At 33.6% G+C, this 24071-nt stretch overlaps 1 protein-coding gene across 1 annotated transcript in view; it reads left to right on the plus strand.

Annotated features, from left to right (window-relative positions):
- LOC106718799 (unconventional myosin-XVIIIa) overlaps positions 1-24071 on the plus strand; it is a 146215-nt gene that overhangs the window by 20644 nt on the left and 101500 nt on the right. The window contains exons 2-4 of the mRNA XM_045683188.1: positions 447-626; positions 8939-10168; positions 11127-11261. Coding sequence (XP_045539144.1) covers positions 459-626; positions 8939-10168; positions 11127-11261 — 1533 coding nt within the window. The 5' untranslated portion in view covers positions 447-458. The remainder of the gene's footprint in view (positions 1-446; positions 627-8938; positions 10169-11126; positions 11262-24071) is intronic.

The following is a 24071-nucleotide window of genomic DNA, read 5'->3' on the forward strand; positions in this document are numbered from 1 at the left end:
AACAAAATTTCATAGTCAGAGATTTCAATAGTTATAACTCCACCAACTAATTACTATGTTTGATTATTATTTCATTATATTCGATATTTAATGGTCGATCGTTTCTAAATTAATTTTATGAACATTAATAGACACGGATCTTTACGCTAGCAAGTTGCAACATCTAGTCAAATGCAAGGTGTGGCCGATTTAATGTTTCGCCTTGAGCAGGTGCACTATTGTATTAAATACATAAATAACATAAGTATATATGACTAGGTTCTCATGTCATCTCTCAATATTTACCCATACTTTTATAAAGTTTTATTATAAAAAAAGTGAGTGACCTTAAATGTAAAATTCTAATCTTCATAGTATCAATTTAAAGTAAATTCTGTATAATGATGATGTAAGTGTAAAATTTGACTAATTTAAAAACTAAAGACGTTACTTTTCGTTATTTGCAGTTCGTTGCCGCCATGTTCAACTTCATGAAGAAATCGAGTGTCCTAGCGCACGACTCCGGCGGTTGCGAGGAGCGCGATGGGGACAAGGACAGGAGGAAAAAGGAGAAGAAAGAACGAAAAGAGAGGGAGAAGAGAGAGCGTATAGCGGCTGGTCTCGAAGAGCCGCTACGATTAGAAGAGGTAATGTCTCTATTTGCCTTCCAATACACTCGGTAATGTTATAAATAGGAATGGATACAAAAAAACATTTACTATAAATTATGTTGCAAATTGTTAAACTATTTCTTGAAGGGATTTGGGTATTAAGAGCACTAGAATTCTAATATGGCTTCTCTAGTACACTGATCGTTTTGTTACCTTTCTTTTATGTATGCCTCTGTGATAAACAAGGCCACAGTAATTGATCTGATGTGCAAAACCCTCACTTTATTCAGAAAATAAAAAGTACCATTTGAGTAGGTAATTTATTAAATGTCGTAACACGAGAAGTAGGATCATATTGTTAGTTTTAATCGAATACAGTATGGCATTGATCATAATAGTCAATAAGCCTATCGGTATCTTTTTTTTTCACATAATGACTAGACGGACGATGTAAGATACCTAGGTACCATTATCGACAGCTGACTTCGTAACAGTCTGTTGGTTTTGGCAGCTGCGCATTCGGAAGCAGTTCGCGTATTGAGCTGAGTTTTTTCGTTTACATCAATTGCTTACTTTGACGTGTCCTTTAGACAGCAGATGTGAAATGGTATTTCGTTGTTAACATTCTCGTTAGCTGTATCAAATGAATAATACAATTTTGTTTTTTGTTTTGCGATTAATGTTAATGACGAAGGAGTATTTCAAAGTAACATCGGAATGAAAGCGACACGGTATGAAAAGCTGTAGTTTTAAATTTAGTACCTTTTTCTCAGTTTATCTCTGTGTTTTATATCTTTACGAGCGCAAAGGCTCTTTTTGCGTTCGTCATCTGTTCATCACATACTCGAAATGTTAGTCCATATGTTTTACAAATTCCAGTTTGTTTATACTCAATATACAGTTATTCAAAAGTGGTAGTTGGCCATGGTTATGTTTAAACCGGTTTCGATCTAACGCTGGCCGGTAACCGTAAGTGGTTTCACCGCTATTTTTTGCCAGCGTGCAGTATCTAATGTGTTATTTGAATTCAAATGCCAATATGTCGCTGTCTTCAAGGTTTCAATGTTAATAATCGTTCTCGGCGATAACTTTATAACCTTAGGCTGCTGCCACAATGTGGTGTTTGCGATGACATTAAAATGTGCATCTTTACTCGTCCTAAATTACGAACATATGTGACGACTTAGACGACTTTTTGAACTACTTGCTAGTTAGTAGAAGGGGAAGAAGCCTAAGCTTTTAAAATTATCTTGACACAAGTATCCGATCTTCCTCAAAAACCTTTATTTAAATATACTTCATAAATCGTCTCCTGTTAATCGACATATCAATTGATTGGTAATATAGTATCAGACTATTAGGACTGATCTATTTTAAAAATAAAAATAATCTGGTTCTTATACAGGTCTAGTGTGTACGCGTTACTAGAATAGTGATTAATTCGTGACTCGCGTAGTCTAGTCTGGGCTATACAATCACTGCGCATATGTTTACGATAGCGGACGAAATCCGATGCCCAGACGATACTCAACCAGCGTTGGTCGGTTGCTTTATTTACGTTCATTTGTTTATTGATTTACAATATTAGGGGATGTTTACATAACTGATGTGGCCATGGTGATGCGTCTTTAGATTGTAACCAGTGATATGTAAACTTTTTAATTTCGTAGCGTTTCTCGTAAAATATAGAATTAGCCAAAACGTGGGTTTCTACAGCCAAATCATCCGGACAAAATCTTACTTTATAACATAACAATCGCACAAAGTATAATATTGATTAAATTAAACCACAACAAAAGGTAGATTTAATAGCCTCGTCTAGTTTCGCGCAGGAGTTTCGCAATAGGTCGACGGTTACTGTTCCTATAGCTATGGAAAGTGCATTGTTAAAAACAATTACTTTATCTATATTGATGCTGAGATGGTATGCTGAGATCTTATAACGTTAGAACAAAATTTAAATACATCTTGATTTTCGGTAATTAACACTTTTCTTTGTCCATTATAATTAATTTGTGTGTTCATTTTTAATCAAATTATATTTAAAAATTCTTCATAGCTATACAGAGCTTACGAGATAAGCCATGAATTTAATCTATTTTCAAATGACGCGAGACTGGATCCCGCTGTGACGTGGTCTGGCAGGCGGTTGTAGACAACAGGCCCCATGACGTGTGTCGACTTCTAAATTAACAAAAGTTTATTTGAATTTAGTAATTCAGATCTCATACAAATAATTATAGTAAAATAAACCTTTCCAGATACTTAGGATTTGGGTATTTTTCAAAGATTATTCGTCCGGTAGCAATTACCAAACCTTACGACGCATTTTGTTTGTGCACTTTTTTTTCATTTGGTCATTCATATCATGGTAATTAAATGCTTGTTTTGTTATCAAAATCCTTTTAGACATAATGATTACTAACAACATGTTACGTTTTCTTGTCATCGAACTCGAGTTTCGCATTATGTTATCGGACAGGTTCCTGTCATGGAGATAGTGAATCGATTCCCTCGACAACATTGTCAGCTATTTATTATGTTGAAGTGTTTAATATTGCTTATCTGTAAGATTATCGCTTTTTACCTGGATAATTATTCCAAGTACAAACGGTGAAATGGTTAGAAGATGGTCATCACGATGGCTACTCATCTTCTTCTTTCTGGTTCCACTTTATCAAGTGGTCAACTCAATAGGTTTTCGTCTTCCAAATCGATCTATCATTCGTCATTTTAGTCGTCTCTTCTTTAATGGTGGCATGACCTTACCCACAATCTATCCATCTCGTCTTAATGATATTGACGATGATCCTCTTTTTAGGACTTTACTAACTTTGATAAAACGGTATGGATTAAAATTAAAGTAATATAAAAAGTGAAATCATAAGACTTACGTAAGCATTTCTTAATGATCCATTTAAACTTTCCCTTTTTATTCAATATCTGTATTTACACTACTTTTCGTCTTTCAATGAATCATGTTACGGGTACTATTGTTTATTCGTCCTATAAATAATGTACAATGTTTAGATACTTTACTAAACTAAATAGTGGGTTGATAATAGATTAAGAGCGGTTAGAGTTTTGTGTTTTAGTTGGAATTACGTAAAAGTATTTTAAAATTAAATGGCGTTACTTTGTCATTATTTTGCCTTCGGACGGTATGAAAAAATGAATTTAATTATTTGTTATATAGTGAATAAAAGAAAATATCTGTACACTAATTTAGTTTGAAGGGCGTTGTAACTATGTAGTGAAATTTTGCAAACGCATTTTTGTGTGAAAATTTTGTACTAACTTTCGTAATATATAAGGTCTAATTTAGGTAGCTTTTGTATAATATTATGAATAATACCTGATTTATTTAAAGACTTTGTGTAGTGGCATTATCGGGTGCAAATGTGTTACATTACAGTGCAGTGACCCTAAATGTGACGTAATGCATTAGGGCATTGTGTACCTTGAAGGTAGTACGTGACGATTCCTCGATAATTGACAATGGATCTCTGTATATTGAAAGGAAATTGATTTCTCTGTTCCGTCAGTCACGTTAAAAATAATAAACGAAGAAGTATGGTGCAATGATCTATCTGTTAAAAAACTCTTATTACGGTCATCGAGGAAAATAAGAAAATAAAATCGTCGCAGTCATACTGCCGTCTTTTGGTCACAAAGAGGGACCCTACATGTAGATTTAGTATGAGAAATTAAACGACTGTTGTCCTTTAGTCCCTTTGAAAACATTTAATGTATAAAAAATCATATTCTGTCTGGCTTTTATACGACCTTTTCAATAAGTTAGACGTACGAGCCGAATTGTTTGCGTTGTATCGCCGCATCCGATCGTTTAATTGTTTCAAACGTTTGGTAACAACACGCTCCGGTTTCACCGGACGCACCATGTTTGTCTGCCGACATTTAGGACACTGGCCCTTTAATAGGTAATCAGGGTGACCTGGGTGATTGATATTTAGCGAGACTGTCCGAATTGGTCTGATGCTTACAGCAATGCCAGTAAAAAGTAAAACTAAATGCTGGGATTGATACTATATTGCTAAAGGAATTCGGAAAAATCACTAGTACCTACTCCACATTACTTCATATTTTTATAGAGTTCTGTTGTGCTAATTCGCAGAGTTTTATCTAGTATCTTTTCAGTCGTATCTACTATATATACGATATTCGAATGAGAAGATTCAAAGTATCAAAGAAATGTCTGGAGAGTAGGGCATTAAGTAGGCCGTTACGGTCAGTGGTCGGGGCCGAACGGTGTATGATGTCGTATCTGATCCGTTGGGAAACTCTAGTATCAATTATATTCATAATACAAATACCGATTTATAATGTAATAAGAAAAGTGCGTTTTTGTGCTATTGAAATGAATCACAAATGATAAATTATTAGACATCGCGCAGAGTAACTGAAAAGAAAAAAACGATTGAAAAAAAAATTACAGTTTACAGGTATTGCTAATACCTAATATAATTAATTAATTAGGTATTGCTATTTCGTAACTAAAAGCGTTATGTTTTTCAAGACGATCATAGCATTCTTGTCATTATTATTTTATAGAAGTCTGCCTTATATCGTTTAATGGATTAAAGGCGTGATACTTGCGTGATATTATTGTGTTAGATGCCGTTAGCTTCCCCACGTTGAGTAGATATCTGTGTTATTGTGTGGGTGGCAATTTCGAAAATGGCGGAGCACGGTAATTTAATTAGTGATATTAATGTTTGTTCAACTATCAACTAAAGCACTCGTACTATTTACTCAAATAGTGATCGCATATTTTCAATTTATACTGTTCTAATTATCGAAGAGTACCTTTACGGATATGAAGTTTGACTTCATACCTATATATATTAAACATAGGATAAGTATCAAATTCAAATTTACGTAAGAGCCATCAAAATATTTGTACAATGCGTGTTCTGATCAGTACTTTCTGCTTATTATTTATGGAGTCTGTGGCATGAAGACAAATCATTCTTGTATTTCAAATACATTAATATACTTTTAATTACTAAACATCTAGTTTGTTGTTTTAACAGTGTCCTTTATTAATATTTGGTTTTCCGCTATGACCACTTACCTACATACAAGACAGATAACGTGTTTGTTTCCCCGTTGACATTATTTACTACGTCCTATTGTTTTGTAATATTGTATTTAATACTAAATTAGTATAATGCGTTCCTAAAAATACACAATTTTAGGAAATCAGATATTTGATATTTATGAAACAGTATAGCGCCATCTAGTTCATAGGTAATAGATGACATATTTGTAATCACTCTAAATCTAAACAATCGATAATGCAATTTCATATTAATAGATGGCGTATATAAAATACACTAGTATAAAGTGGCACAAATTGGTACATACTTGTATATTTTTTTCGTCGAGGACAGTATTGCTGGCCTGGCATGGACTGTTAACAGTGGTAGACGCCAGTAACAACATCTGTTGCATAAATTGGATGGCTTGCCCTGTGAAATACTACGACCACACAGAAGACTGGCTTGAAGTGGAAGCAATTTCACGTTTCGTATGATGAGTTAGTGCTGGACGCCTAATTTTAGTCCTTTTTCAATTCCCACCCTTTTCTTACAACTAAAGGATGTGAAAGGAAGATACGCATCTGCGATTGCGGATGGCTATAGGGAGCGGTCGCTTTGCTATTTCTACGAATTCGTTTGCCACCTTCTAATATGAAATAATTGAATGTAAGGGCTCACTGGCGCCAGTTCGTGTTTATATTATGCCAGTTGTATAGCAGCACTGATTTTGAGTGCTACTATCTTACTGTCGTAATGTCAATTGGGCATTATGTCATACAGTTTATACTGAATTGTACATTTATAGGAATCAATATACTCCTTTCTTTAAAAGCATGGCTTCAGTTATGTTAAGGAAATTGTAGTAAAACATATTTGTTTTCTTAGTCATAAGATTATGAGTGCACTGTTTGTAACTGAATCACACATTTCCTACACCTAAATTATTTAAACCAACGAAATTACGAATTATTAAAAAAAAACATATACGAAGGAATTCGTTATGACAAATATTACTTGTATTAAGCGTCAGTAACTAGAAACTAGAACCAAAACAATAGCAAACTAAGAAGTAATCACGTTGAATATTCTGACTCGATTGGAATCTTCAAGGTTTTTCAAGAGAAGAAATAGAAAACACTCATGGATTGTGGAACGAGTATGGTGTCATAAGACACTTAACATACTTGTCTCTTATTATTATTTTATAAATTCCATATAAATACTGGCAACTCCTCAGTAATTTACCTAATTATAATTACGCATGTCATGTGGTTTTTTATGTTCACGAAAGAGGTCTTTTACATATCTAACTACTTTTATCTATATAGAAACGCTAGGGAACATAATTTCATTCTGGATTGAAAGGTGTGACAGTTTATTTACATTCCTTTGTCACATCGAAGAGTTATTGTAATACTTTCCATTCGTTCTATTGTTTATAGTAAAAAGTACCGATGGAATTCTTGTACACTCATTAACAGGTAATTTAAAAAAAATATAAGCCCTATTCACTTACTCAGCCATAGTGTCGTCTACCATGAGCAGTAGTAATATCAAAATATCCGACGAAAAGAGTTCATGTCTTATGAGATCTCTTAAGAGATGTAAATTGTTTGGTTTTAACATGTGTGCTGTTACGCGGTCTCTTGATTGTGCTATGATCTGTGTGCATTGAAAATGGCCTATTCTTAACAGATCTCTGGTGATATAAGACGTTACGTTTTAATATATTAATGCATCCAAGAGTCATTCAATAGACTATAGGCGTACGATATGAGTATATCTAATCATTTGTTATTTGTTTGTACGATTGTTCGTGTCTATTTGTAAATATTTCCACAATGAGCCCGAGATAATTGTGGTGGTATAGCAATTAGCGTGTGCTTGTGCGGTCGGAACTGGGCTAAGTAGCTGTCGGGTCATCGTGTAGTGTTAGAAGCATGGATACCCGTATCTGGAAAATAGACTCCACTAGGACAGTTCGAGTGCTCGGAATTGCCTTCAATGCTCTGGTAATTTTTTACATTCTTTGGTTTTCCGTTAATATGTGATGATTGAAAGTTTAATTACGTGTTACTCGTGTTACGTTTTTGGTAACCTAAATGACCAGTTTTTGATATCAATGTAATTTTGTTCACAATAAGGAGTTAAGTTAAATTTTATGTAGTGTTAATTATTATGGTTCTGAAACAGAATACAACTGATTTTTTATGTAGGCTACTCGATTGTTTCAACACTAGCAATATTTATAACTCCTACTAATTTGTATTAACTTAAAAACGTAGAATCAAATCAGTTTGATGTCGCATGATTTTCATATCTTATGGTCATTGTTGACTCGGGACGTTAACACGGTGTATGGGAGCCAAATGTGCTTCAGCCGCCCCCCTTTCACTGCACCAGCGTTTAGTTACTTAATTACCAGAGCGTAAATATTGCGGTGAATGAAGATTTATCTCTCATTCATCGTATTACATTCCCATTTATTCTCTGTACTTTTCTTAGAAATTTTATTCAATCACTAGGTGCGAAACTTATTTTCTATTTTAGTTCTTCTGTGCGTATGAAAAAGAATACTGTTTATTTTGTGAACTTCTGCAATTTGCAATGACGATTGTGGGCCTGTTAAAAAGCCTATAAAGTACGATAAGATTGAGATAAAACAGTTACTTTAAAATATTAATACAACTGGATAAAGTTCACGATGTAAATTTGAAATGAATTGTTACGATCAAGTTGTCTGAAAAAATGGAATTCGGTATGCGCATTAACGGCACAAAAAGTCGGAAATTACTCAACGGACAGGATCGAATCTGGAACCTGTTTTATATAATTTGTTCCTACACTTTCGTTGGCGTCGCGTCGGCGGATTCTCCAATCCGCCGGCACACTCGGAATGCGGTTTTTTACAATTGCACGAAGTGACCGAGCATCATCACCGTTTCCACTACTGTTATAAATATATGATTTTAACTTGAAAACGAAAGTTAAATTTGTTCATTTCACTAACATTCTAATCAGACAATTTTTGTTCGACAACTTATATTCCGTTCGTCACAACTCTGCTAAGATCAGGTTATCTTTCGATCATGTTTATTTGCTCAAGCGATCTTTGTGTCCGGATTCATAATTTCTTTCACATTATAATCTACATCGCAGATGTTACCCGTCGCTATCTCACAACTTGCAGACAGTTTAAATAGAACGGTTTTAATACTCACTAGACCGTAACTCGACACAAAGCTATAACTACAATATCATTAATGTTACTTGTTTTATTTTCAGGTTCGACGGTCTTTAAAATTACGTGGCCGACGTAAAGAAAAAGAAAAACTACCATCCGGCATCACAGCCGACTACACTGCATCTCTGTTCGCTCATCTCGAGCAAGATACAAATTATTCCACCTATCCGATCATTTCGACTTCGGGCTCCAATTCCAATCTCAGCGATGAAAACAACCACTTATCCCCCGGATACCCCACACCGCTTAATAATTGGAACAAAAAGGAAGGAGTATTGCAGTCCGACAGTTCGGAGACGTCCCTAAATTCCTTAAATAATCCGAATAACACCAACAGCAGTCCCCGACAGGCGCAGAATCTACCTCCGATACCACCGCGACCACCGAAACGAGGAATCCTCAAAGGACCGCGTTTAAGCAATACTAGTTCTAATTCTCAAGAGAGCAGCGTTCATAACACCGACACAGTAGACTACATCAACGGTCAGGACACTAATGTTGTGGCACGAAATACACAACAAAACGAAGTCATTTCTTATGGAATTCCTCCATCGAAGAGCACCTCATCCAGTGATGATATGCAACAAATACAAAACTTTACCAAAAAAGTAATTCATAGTCCCATAGAAAATCAATACAAAAACAATAAAAATAATGCTAACAATCCATTAATTACAACCCAGGACGTTGACGAAGCACCAAAGACAAATGGTAATAACTACCTAGGAGTCACTTCAACGTCGCCAAGCGCCGATTCCTTAACGGATACTACAACAAATTCATCATTTGCTACTCCACCGTTTTCCACCTCACCTGTAGGAGAATCGCAAGGCTTCCATAGATGGTCCCGAACGAGTACGTTTGATGATGTGTACCTACCGTTACCAGCATTAAAGCCTTTGCAACTACCGAAGCCAAGAACTCTGATTATCCAAAGACAGAAATCACCTCGTAATGATTTCGGGTTTAGCCTTCGTCGAGCGATGGTCCAAGAAAGAGTTTTTATTGGTGATCTTAAAGAATTGACTGGTCACGAAGAGAACGGATTGGCCAACGGTGACAGTAAATGTAATGGTAACGTGATGATCGTGTCCAAGTTGACGCACAAGGCTGTGATTCTCGCCGAGCCCGGTTCCTATCCTGGCGCAAGTGAGACTGGACTTCTGCCCGGGGATAGACTCATCGAAGTAAACGGTGTGAACGTGGAAGGAAAGAGCAGGGAGGAAGTGATTGACCTTATTAAGGGGAGCCAGGATTCTGTTACCATAAAGGTGAGTTTCTCTTTATATTTTTATTCGATTTTTCCTGATCTATGAGTATAAAACAATATGTGAGTCGTAGTTAAAGCAAAGTTAGTTAAGCAAAGGGACGATGTTAGACTTTGTTTAATAGTTAGAAGGTATAAATAAATTATTATGGTGCATGTTTAATACTTTATCTCTCTAAACACGTTTTAAACAAAGTGGCTGCATTTGATGTTCTGTCATAAACATCTGACACTTTGGTCGAGACAACTTTAAGTCAAATTGAGAGTCGTACAGGATATTTTAAGTTTATATTATGTTTATTATAGCGAACGCCTCAAGCATGTCTTGTTCACTTATCTTTTGTTTGTTTTTAATAAACAATTGGCATGCGGTATGCAATAGAACATTATAAAACGTGGTTGCTTGATTATATGCAAACTTCTTTTGTTCTTATTCAATTCAATGTACACATAATTCGATTTTTAAATTACAAACGCCATAAAAGGATTGATCGGTATCATAGATCATTAGTTACATTTCTTGACCAGTGAAGTTTGTTGGTTTTAACAAGCAAAAGGATTGTACAGCTAACCGCAAACCGGGTCTTTGAATGATTTATAATTTCAATCTTGTTACCGATATAATTTGTGTTTAGAATATTGGCAATTGCTCTTTTTTAATATTTTGTTATAAGACAATTAACATACTTTATTTAATACTTCCGGTGAGGTCTGACATTGACGTAATTTCATAAGAACAATATTACACTGTGACTATTTTTGAAAAAAAAAACCATAGATAGACATACTGTTCTAATGTCTTGTCATAAATAAACTTCATGGTTTAGCCGCATTTTGTTTGTACGGTAGAAATTGGTTCTAATATGTTCTCATACGTAAAAAATTCTATTTTCAAATAACACGATATAGAAACTTTTTTCTCTAACCCTCTTTGGTGAATAACGAATAACATTTTGGGACAGGTACAACCGATAGCTGAGCTGTGTGAATTGTCACGTCGCCGCGCGGCCGACGGCGTCGAGGTGGATCTTTCTGACAGCAACGTAAGAGGTGGTACCCTCAGTCGATCTGGCAGTCGCAGGTTCAATACCACACAGGTAAGTTGATCCTTTAAAATGTACTCTTTATGTGTTCAAAAATACGATTTCGATACGATATGTTTTTGTTTAGACTTACGTTATGATAAAATTTCAAAGGAAGAAGAAAAAGATTAAAAACTATCTTTTATCTATAAAGGTATCGTATAAAGGTTATAAAACAACGAAGTGGTTTTCGATACCTACGAGTAACTTGAATAGTTGCCAATTTTTGCACAGAATAAGTACGATAAAGTGCAAGGCTTTTGGCAGCGGCGGTTGAACTTTAAACATACTCTGCCAATTTTTTTTTATTTTAATAAGAAAGTTACGCTTTCGACTTGTTTCAAAAATAAAATATATAGACTCGATACGCTTATACTACTTCTTCTGATAAAAAAACAAAAACTAGTATCGTTTCAATCAAGTTTTAATTTGCGATTACATTGTTATTACTTTGGCAAATTACATTTGAGAATCGATTAAATCGGACAATAACAGTAGTTGCTACTAATATATTTATTGATTTTAGTGTTGTGACAGAGCATCGTGCAACTGACTTTCTTGTTACCGCGTATTGCGAGATCATATCGACGGCAGAAAGCGGAAATGTCGTATCTCGAAATATCTAGTTTTACACCAGAGCCAAAAAGCTATTTCAAAAAAATCACAACTCCTAAATTAATTAAGATAGGAAGTTGAACTTTGGAACGTATTTCTATCAATCTAAGCGTTATTTGATACCGTTAATTGGTATGTCCTAAAGTTACTAATCCATTGATTATTTTTACTAGTTACAGCAATTGAAGGGGCGACTTATTTGGGCCAATTTTCGAGATACGACATTTCCGCTTTCTGCCGTCGATATCCACTTTACTCGTGATATATCGATTATTGTTAAAATTATTTTTGTTGCCTTTGTTCTTTGTACGAGTACTTAAGTTACTGTCAGTTAAATTTTCATAGTGAATTTTTTATATTAAACAAATTAAGGTTAGCTAAATATATTTTGCCTTAGAAGATGAGGTGAGTGTACTTTTCACGTGTCTTTATGTTCTGGTCAATTGCTGACGGCAAGCTTTACTTTAATTATAGTCTTATATGAGCACTTTGTTCACTTGAGACTTGTCGTAAAATCAATTGTAAGTAATAAACATGATATATTGTACCCCGCACGCTAAACAATTACGGACCCCCAGCGCCGCTCTGAGTGATCGAACTTACGCCTGCTAGATTAATTGACTGATCCCCATTGACCGAGGCAAATTTAATTGAGATTGAATAAACTTATCTACAACTATATTTTTTTATATAATACTAGCAATTGCCGGCGACTGTCCGCATGGAATTAAAGAAATCTAGTACTAAATAAAGCCTATAGTGCCGTAGCGATAGTTTAACTTTCCAACGGTAGAATTCTTCAAGTCGAATCAGTAGTTTCGGAGCCTATTCTATAGCCTATTATATAGAATAGGTATGATAGAATTTTTCTAGAATAATAACGTATAAACAAGCGAGTCTCCCGAAGTGACGGCTGTGTAGTTTAAAATGAAAGCAAATTTGTAAATTGGAAAAATCTTTACTAACAAATATCCTTGGAATAATGCCATAGCTTAACAAAAAGTATCCTTTTATGCAAGGACCTTGTTAGCTTTCACTGGAACAATCCAAACTAGTCTGCAATCCAGCCACTTGCAAGGGTTCGGCCTTTAAGTACACTCTTTTGCAAACTAAACGTGTAAATAGTAGTTACCACTATACGGCACTGGAGAGTGCACTGAAACTAGAGGTTTTACGAACAAAAATGGATTGCACATTCTATGCGTGGAAGTAGTCTTTATGTGTGCTGCTGCGATATAGTCAGGGCTTCACTAAGCTTTCTATGTGTCTTTGAGGTTGGGGTATTGTCTTACGACGTGTCTTCGCTTTACAATATTGCCATCCCCCTCAATCTGTTATAAAAAAATAATAATAACGTTCGTATGTCTTATGACAGATGAAATTGCCATTTTGTTTATTTTAATTATATTTTTGTCATTTATTATTTTAGGGTAAAATTTTTCATCAACAAGGTAACAATTACTAGTGACAGTACATGGTAAAATAAGCATAACTAATTGTCAACTTATTTGGGCAGCTTTCTATAGTTTCGCTATGAAATTTATTTTTCACCGACGATTTATCTCGCATTAAGATTATAAAAGCGTTTAGAAATTTCTTTAATTTACTTACTAAATCCTCGGAGAATTCGTGTAAGAAAATACGAAGGTTAGCGTCGAAGGTGAAGGCGGGAACCTTGGAGGGTAAGGTTGCAGGTAGGGCGGCGGAGCGTGATGCCCTGTCTAGACGTTGCACCCTCCTGTAAATAAACCACCCCTTATAAGCTTCGGATGGGTCGATAAACTTAATCGAAATATATATTAAGAAACCCTTAATAGGAAAATATCATCGCAATGCGTCGCAATCAATTTTTCCAAATAGAACGCCAAGATTTTCCGTGTTTTCTATCTTTAGATTTTCTAACACTAACCGTTTAATAAAGATAAAGGGAAACATTGTTCGTTAAAAGATCTTTATTTTGTCTGAATTAATTAAAACATGAAACAGTTTTTTCCTAACAAAAGAAAAAAAAACCTGTCTATATTTAATTATTACTAAGGCAAACATAGGTCTTAACAAGGATTTTGTCGGTAGAGTCGATTGTGTCCTAGATTGAACAGCATGGCTATCCGCTTATAACTTTTTTCATTGAAAAAATTGAACGTTTTTATAATAAACAACAAAATATATTACAACACGCACTTTTAGGAAAAATTAACATTTTATGCATTGTCAAAAAAACAAAATCAAACTCTAGATATTTCAAGATTACTTACTGCTAAGGTAATATGATTTTTTTGAATACTATATTTTACTTAAGTAGAACGTTAAAGGGAATTTCACTATATTTTTTATTACGTCGAAAATAGATATTATTAAAAAATTTCTTGACAAACAAATATTAAACCTCGCCATGTATACTAGCGCCATCTATATTTAATTTACAGGCAACTTTGCCGTCCAATGTACTCAAAACACTAATTTACTCATAGTGGAGTTAAATTATTCTTTTAGAAATATCTTAAAATAGCTGTCGTCTGCGCGGAATTTGAAAAAAAAAAACTTTATTAGTAGCCTATGTGTTCTTACAGACTATGTTCTGCATGTATGCCAAACTTCAGTGGGATCCTTTGAGCCTTTCTGGAGATACGTAGTAACAAATATCTATACAAACTTTCGCATTTATAATATTAGAAAAATAGAAAACTATAAAGAAAACAACTCATTGATAGACCACTGAATTTATTTATCTTTTTTTTAATTTTAAGAAAGTATATCTTTTAAAAATAATAACATTATTTTATGTGAATATGACTTGAAATTATTTTACAGTAAATTCAAGTTTTTTTTTATTACGTCTGAATATAAAATGATAAATTTATTTACAAAATTTTGTACACAATATAACAATGATAAAAATTTAGTCATACTTAACAATATCTCATAATGTACACCTATAGAACATGTTTTGATATAAAACAATGTTTACTCTGAAAAGTATAAGTGAAAAAAAATATGTCTATGGCTGCACATAAAATAGTTTTAATGTTACCCTATAAAAAGTTACCATTGCTGTCATTTACTCTAATATTTTTACATTTAAGCCTAAATTCTCTTATTCACTGTACATTATTGCCCAAGTTATAATTTAATTGAACATTTTCTATTCCTTAGTGCAGTTTAAATGTTGATTTCATCTTTTAATTACACTTAGCATTGTTTTATTAAACTCAAATGAGGTTGTGTTTTAATATATTACATGCCACAAGAGAATACTGAACCATCCTCATACTAAAATCTTTTTAAAAGTAATCATTTCTTATAGTAATTAAGACATCACAAGTCATAGACATTAACCTATAACTTTTATATAGTTATTTATTTTGTAAATTTTTATCAAAACTTTGCATTTCATATTTAGCTATTACATTACAAACTTCCATTTTCACTTTAGGAATTAAATTTGGTTGTAATTTTTTAACACTAGCCGCCATACTTCTGAAGAATACATCTATTTCATTTGTATTTTCCTTAAGGACTTTTTCTATTAACTTATCAATGACTTGAGACCTCTGTTCAGGTGTCTTTTGGTCTTCTACATATCTTACATATGTTTTTGGTCCATTAACTACTAATGGTTTTGGTAGTATTTTAACCGGAGGCACATTTCTAGGAGCTGGTATATTTTTCTTTCTACCTGCACCTCTTTTCACCTTTTTAGGTGGTTCCCCAGAGTTTTGGTCCATCTTTGGCAATATCTTAATATAAGTATTCTGTTTAAGTTGTGTCTCTTGTGGATCTTCCACAACTGTAACCTGAAATTGTACAAAAATATATTAATATGATAGTTATTAATAGTAATGGAGTTTATAAAATTTAAATGTATAAGTTTTTGCTAGTGCCATTCAAAATTTGTATCATTAGATTAGAGAACATGAACCAAATCATAATTCTTGGCATGTTATCTGTATGTAGGAAGTCTAGGTTGACATGTCAACCTGTCCGACAAAGGGTTACATCTTACTTATAACTCCCATAAGAGACATAACTCTTTTCATTGGAAGAGTCGATGTCTGTAAGACAAGTGGAATTTGTTTGCTTACAAGATGGGCACTACTAACAATCATGATTAATGTATAAGCAGTCCTTTTTTTGATTGTTTTTCTAAATGATTTACTTAATCTTTTTCTGATTACTGATTGGATAGTAATATTTATCACAGTTATGATTCAAATTAGACATAAGTTAGGTTGGTTGTGGCATTGTAAAAGGTAGTGTATATTAAATTATACACACTTACTTCACTAACTTCATAGTATTCTTGGTTATCTGTAATAACTTGCTCGGGGCCTACAATTGTTTCTATTAACATGTCATCTTTTACTTCATCATCCATTTTAACGGGCACCTCTCCAATCTCTGCGCCTTCGAATAAGAATTGGAGCTTCTCAAAGATGTTGGCTTTAGTTTTATGCAGAGTGCCCAGTCGCTTGCTTCTCATGAAGCCATCGCGCAGACCACGCCAGCGTTTCTTGCATTCCTCAACTGAAATTATATACATTTGTTTGTTAATAAATTGTAACTGATAAATAAAGACACAAAGTTTATGATTTATTGATAAACTATGAAAAGAATGAAAATCTTTAAAATTGCTAAGCTTGATTTAAGCTTGTTTCAAAACAATAAAAGTTAAAAACTCACGTTGTCAATTATAATGTAAAATATTATTGTAATTGATAACAGCAATAAGGCCTTATTTTATTAAGAGATTTGTGTTTAATATAATTTTATTAGTGACAAATTTTATTATTATAAACTTAAAATATTTTTAGATGTAAATTATGCAACGGTAAAAGTATTTATTTATTACCTGGAAAGTTTATAGTTTGTTAAGTTTCATAAATCACAGTGTAAACAATGCTTAAAGCAAGTTTATCCGTTTTTATATAAATTACAAACATTTCGCGCTATTTTTATAAACTTTTCATGCTTTTAATAAATTTACGAATGACTGTTCGTTCATTTGCGGTAACAGTAATTCGGTGCAGTTGTGTCGTGCAGCACAAAGCGAACCAATCCACGTCACGTACTTACCTGGCTTCGATAAAGCTGTTGCTATTTCTTGCCATGTACATTCACGGGCCAAAATATTCTTCCTCGATGGATCAAAGTAATTATATAAACAAGTCTGCGGTTCCACTAATTCAACAAGTCTCTCGTCCTCTTCTGTGGTCCATCCGACAGCATTCAATGGCATTTTCTAGTTCTCGTTTTAGCTTGCGTCACAACGTCACAACAAAATGTCGGCCACCTATCGCGAATACGAATGAAAATAGCTGCGCTGCGCAGCACGACGTCACAGCCTGTCAATGGCTGCCGTGCCGTCGTTTGACTTGTTTGTGAATTGCCGAAGACGGATTGTTATATTATTGTTTCAAGTAAAAATATTTTTAAATATATTTTAATTCAATTTTGTAATTTTGATATCTTTGTTTTAATACATACGTACTGATTTTTGTATTAGATTTAATGAATCTATTTTGTAGTTAGCACTCACGCCATCTCTTGTGGAGTATTAAAATATTTTGCTTTTAATATAACTGCTATGACTTAATTCATAGATGGCGCTTTAAAGTAAAACTCAATCCAATGATTAACTGAATGCCTGTACTCAGTAAAATAAATAGAGTAGATTTAAACTTCTACAACAGAAAGATCATCACGCTTTTTACGTTAAGAAATTATAAAACGATCTTAATATCACAAAAATATGAGTAATCACTTATCAAATAGTTAACTTACATAGGATGGAGGTGATATGAGAAAACTTAATTAAAACTTATGAATATAGTAACATCAATATCTACTTTCTTCTTTCCTTTCCTCGTCATCTATCATAAATCGTTATAAAATCCTAATTTTAACGTGTTGTAAAATTTATCTCAAGCACACATATACGATCGTAAACTTAGGCCCTTGATAACATGAACACAATATAAGCAAACATTTTAAAGAATTATAGCATGGGTTTAAGAGCTTTTGATCAGATAAAGTTTTTGAAATATGTAGCTCTTACACTCTAAGAAACCACATTGCTGATGGTGGAAGGACTTAACCTTGTTATATAGTCTGCCCCTGAAGTTTGTAACCTCTTTTCAATATTATTATAATATTTTCTTTTATCTTGTAATAAATTTTGGATGCCATAACTGATGAATTAAGCTTTTGTGTGCTTCTTTCATAAATTGTCTGGAAGAATGTGATTGTATAATTATTTTAAATAGTTGAACTATTAGTTACTTATTGTTAACAGTTTAGCGAGACACTGTTGTGCAATTATATCACGGCCGACAACATGATAAATAAATATAAATCAACATACGCGAGTCGCTCGGTTTGAACACGTATGGACGTTGTAATTACACAATTACACATGTGGGTAGTGGTTATTTATGCGTTCAGTTATTAACAGATCGCTTTAAAGTAGCGAGCTTTGTAATTTATTTCGATTACACTGATTGCGAGCTGTGCTAGAGGTTGCGTTTAAGTATACGCATACTATTTTAATCTTGAAAAGCCATATACACCTTTTGTGACGCTGATAGATGTAACCCTACGCTATATATATCAGTAGTCTTAAATTTAAAGGTGTTGATGTTTTTAATCCGTTGCTGATATATGTAGTGTAGGTACTAAAGGCTGAGAGTAAAATTTGTATTAAAAAGACGTTTCTTTTTGTAAATGTAGTAAAAAGCCATCGATGAAAATTCATAGGAAATGCACGAGTTTATTATACCACGTATGTTAAGGGAAATTAAATAACTCGAATTCGATGTATCGGATGTGATATTTTCGCCGTTGCAGTGAAGCGTGGCGCTGGGGTGGTGATCGCTCAGCTGCGCTTCCGCAGAACAAGGAGCATCTGATATTCACTATAATATGATATATTATTACAACGTTCCTTTCAACTTTCTTTACTACATAACGTTCATGCTCGTTACCTAGAGGAATAAGCAATGTAATGGTTTGCTATTAGTCGTAATCACTTATCTTCTTTTACATCTAACTTTTCTACCTGCATATTATCGTATGGCAACTTTATGCTATGCAACTATTGCTATTTATTTTTTTAAGTAAAAATGATAATTATGTTATTCCTCTGACTCTATTCATATAATTTGCATGTATTAAAAATGTCAAAAGAATCTATTGTAATTATGAACCACATAAAAGTTAATGTTTAATTTGCAATTAGTAGGAATTTTAATGAAGACAATAATTTCTATTATTTCGTAATAATAAACTTTTGTTTTAAATGTAAACTAAATATTATGAAGTAATATTTGTGTTTTTGACGTGAAGTAGTATGACTAATTCGAAATAATACCTCGAAAGTTACCAGAAAAATTATAGTTTGTCTATAAGTGAATTATTCGAATTTTAAAGTAATTTTACACCCGCACGAAACTGTATTGTTATCTCAGTTTTTCAAGGAGAATGAGAGGGATGGCTATATGTTTTTGTACAAGTGATTCCGCAGTGAAAACTTACCGGAACACTATTCTTTCAAAATAAAGCAGTAATTCTACTTAGCAAGATGTTTGTGTAAACCTTTTACTACCTTTTATTGCCATAAGTTTTTCTTACTTTTGTCCTTAGGTTAATGTATATGCTTTTATCGCAATTTTATGATTATTTAATTGACGGCAATTGAAGCTAGTTTTGAGGTATTGCAATATAAATGCGCTATGACTTAATTACATTTCTGTCATCGTGTCACAATTCGCTTGGTCTGAACTAGATACGTTGATGTTTATTATAATTGATAAATTAATTATTTATTAATTGCCTTGCTGCAATGTGTCGGCAAATTGACAGTCCATTAGATAAATTTTTTACTATTGTTATATTTGATATTTACAATGGGTGTTCATGAGTAGTATATGTTTGTGAAGGGAGTGAATTCACATATAAAGGCTGATAGAGTAGTATGGATAAGTACATATTTGTTGATTTATTTTAGGGTAGAGTGGTTAGGGTAGCATACTCTATCTAAATTTTTAAATCATTATTTCTTGTCACTTTACCCTAAAATAAATCAACAAATATGTACTTATCCATACTACTCTATCAGCTTTTATATGTGAATACACTTCTTTCACACAAATTTTAAAATTTATCTTTTACTATCCGTAGAACTTTGCGTACGTATTTGCTTTTTATCTCACTCAGTGCACATTTCAAGGTCAAACGTTTTAACAACGTAGATCCAACTGGATGAAACCGCCACCGGTTACACCTAAGTTGTCATACAGGAACATATATACTTACCATGGATTGCCACTGTAAATATGTATATTCCATCTGATTGTCTATGAAAAGTAGAAAACAAAAAAATATGTGAGATCTTGGTCTTCAAAAGTTCAATTTTACGCGCATATTCACTTGTAATAAAATATGTGTTTGTTGATTGACGTTAAAATATATTTCAAAATAAAATACTAAAATTGGGTTCGGTAAATTTGGTTAATAATCATAATATTTATGGCATCTGTCACTTAATTTGTTTTAGTTGCGATAATATGAGATTCCCTTGCAGATACGCTGGGCGCGAATCGTGTTTTACCGCCATACAGTTTAATTCCGAACGGCGGGAACTGCGCACGCGCGTGCCGCTTGTGCGTCGACAATTCGAAACGAGTTTGAAAAAAGAACATTGTTTTGTTATTTAAATTTCGACATTTTGTTTTCATTATTTTTTATTATTATTGTATTGTGTCAGTGAAGTGGTACTGGTTGGAAAAACGTGAGTTGTGGATAAACGGTGCAAATAAAAAAATATTTTACAATTGACAACTTATTTAGTTGTCTACGATAAATCAATGTTCAAATTATGCTCTGACAAGATCTAGAAATTAGGTTGTTAAAGATGCAAAAGTTTATGTAGTTCTTTGAATTTGATTCAGTTGCGGATTTTTTAAGATATAGGTACGACGTTTTCGGGTTCCTCGACAATGAGAGCAAAAAATATCCTCGGTTCTACAAATCAATCTTGAAAAATGACAATGAAATGAAAATTGCTTAGACACGCATCTTGTCTATATTACCCTAAGGATGATCTGCATCTAGATTGAATCATACGTATTGAACCGCATTAATAAATTATGCGGGTATAATATTACGACGGATATCTAATTTTTAAATCCATCCAATCCAAGTCGTAGGAGTGCGATGGTATTTTTTTTCATATTTCATAATTATAACTTTATTTATCTTATTTGGATGTTTTGTGAAATTACCTATTTGTACAGTTACATCAAAGTATGGTTACGCGTTTGACAGTGAGATTAATTTTGTAACCAACGTGTATGCTTCTTTATTACATAAGATCGCTCAATCAACAGAGATTGTGATAAGGATTTTACTATGTGTGGTTTGTACTCGACTGGTTTTAGGCTATCTGTATTGTATAAGAGTAGTCACAAGGATACAAATCAGTCAAGGACAATTTCTACAATTCAGTTTTTTACTATTTTTTACTATTGAAGCATATTGCGACCCTTCTAAAGATTAAAGTAACATCTTACGAGTATATGAGACAAATAAAGTGAAGAAAGTTATACCTTATATATAGATCCTAAATAAGATCTAACTTTCGTCGGAGGGGTCTATTTGGTTTTTGGTTTGTTCAAGGGTAATAAGAGGAGTGACATTATGTTTTTTATAAACTTCTCTGCAGTAGAAACCTATGTTAACGATGCTGAATAAAAGAAAGTCATGTCTGAAACCTAATAAAAATAATTTAAATTTTAAAGTCGAAGTAATTCGCGAATCTACAAAGGGGAAACATGACACGATGAAGACTGTGAAATGATTCCCGGAAGGTGAAGCAATTTTGAAGTTGGTATACGATAAATTATATGACATATCACTTACACAGATGAAATTAGTGGACTAGACAGGGACTACGTATTTACAGAGGTGTACCAAGATTGCGTGATTCTGGCGCACCTCTATTGCTTTCATGAAATGTGTAATCGTGCGGAAATCATCTAAAATGTTATTTATTTTTATACATATTAATACTTAATTATTAAACTACTTGTATTGAATTAATTTAATTTTGCTGCCATAATCTCGTCCGGGATGTAAACAGTACGATTACAGTATGTATCCTTTGCAGTAAAACTATGTCAGTAGTGATTCCCTGTTGATCTGTTATTTATAAATAAACACTCAAACTCTACACCAAAAGGCGTAGGCAGTGATATTAACTTATCGGTCCATTTCTGTAACTGGAATTTTAATTTTAGTAATTTTATGTCACTTATTAAATTTTATCTGAGTATAAGACTGTATTATAAAAATTATGTTATATATCATCGAGCCGCACAGGAGTTACCTTCTTCCATACATACAAACATCCATCCAAACTTTCACATTTATATTTGTAGGAAATAAGATATCATGAGTGTAGAAAACGATAAAAAAATAATATATAATGATTTTGTACTGTCAGCAAAACAAAACTTTTCTATAAAGACCATTGAGTATTCGTAGTAAGTCTATACGTTGTGTTGTCCGTCTGCAACTAAAATAACCGCGACACGAGCCGCAACCGACGGCTATCCCTTTTATAGACGAACAGTTACGTTCCCGACATTCCGGGATCCGATACCTCGCCTTCCTAATGGATTAATTAACATCTAACGTTCCTGTCTTCATATTACTTTGCGGACAGTACTATTTTAATTGAAATCATTCAATTGTCTATAGCGTTATTGTTTTGTTGACCCTTCACAGAATTATAGACTTGCGATTTTTATCAATTGTGGCTAAAATAGTCTAGACAATAAATTAAAGATAAATTGGACAGAAAACTGATTAGACACTGATGTTAATTTGTAAAATACAATTAAAAACGATTACAATGTAAATTGTGCACAGGAGTCGTCTGATGTGTGTCCCCTGCTCAATTACAGCCATTCTAACATTGGATGTCTAGACATAGGTACGGCTGACTCTATCCATTTATTGTAGACATATTTAACAATCTGATAAAGGATATTGTTACTGTTGTAATATAATTGTTGTTTTTGTTGAACATTGACGGTTACGGTTTAATATTCTTTTATTGTTGTTTTTACAAATACAAGGTGATTATCGTAACAGCAATCTACATGAGTGTCGTCCGTCCAACATTCGTAAGGTTTAAGTGTGAGAATGGATCAGATTTTGAAACGGCAACTGTTTCTATGAGTTTTCTATTTATTTGTATGTATTTGTTTTACACCTACCATTCTGACTCGAAAACATATGTTAAAAACCCATAGGTCTTTAATGCCTCCGGTAAATTATGTACGCTATGCATGATTTGCTCCGACAAATTGGAAAGAAACTGCAAGTTGTATGTCGAACAAATTCATTCATAATTTGACGGGATACATTTCGATTATGTTTTGACAGTTTGTAAAATCACGTCATAATTGGCTATCATAACCTGTGTAGCTAATAAAAAATCGCTGATTGGCGTGGCGGGCATTGACAGGGCAACTACTTAGGAAATGTAACTTTAAAACGCACAAATATGATGAAGTGGTAACCCTACGCTCAGCGCCCACGACTGTGCGACTGGGTGACTGGTATAGCTCGTGCATTACTCACTCAGAACAGGATCTAGCGTGCCTTCAGGCACTGTTACATTAATACTAACTGCAATACATAATGTATGTTAATGGAATAAACTATAAGCACCCGTCAAAAGATACTGTAGTATGCTTGCATCTTATTTGCAGAAGACTTAATATTGCCAATTCTCTTCGCAATTGTCTTCTTAATTCTGCCAAGTGAAAGAATGGAAGCATTTTTTTTAAATGCTAAGCGGTCAACTTAATTCGCCGAAATGGCGAAGTGATCCATAGACATCCGCAATTGCAGATGCGTTGCCTACCTTCAATCGATGGAGAAGAGGACGTACAGAAAGACAATATTTCCCTTCTTATGCGTCTCTCCATCATCAAATTTACTTTACCTTCAGGAAGGAATGAAAAGAGGACTAAAATTAGGCCTTCGGAACGCACAATCATCAGACGAAATGTAGGATTGCTATTACTTCACGCCTGTTTTCTGTGTGGTCGTAGTATTGCACCGGGCGAGCCGGTCCATTGTTGTTGTTACTGGTGTCTACCATTATTACAATGTCAAACATTAATGGTACAAAATTAGAGCTAG

This window comes from Papilio machaon, chromosome 21 (genome assembly GCF_912999745.1).
Source record: "Papilio machaon chromosome 21, ilPapMach1.1, whole genome shotgun sequence".
In the NCBI taxonomy this organism is placed as follows: Eukaryota; Metazoa; Arthropoda; class Insecta; order Lepidoptera; family Papilionidae; genus Papilio; species Papilio machaon.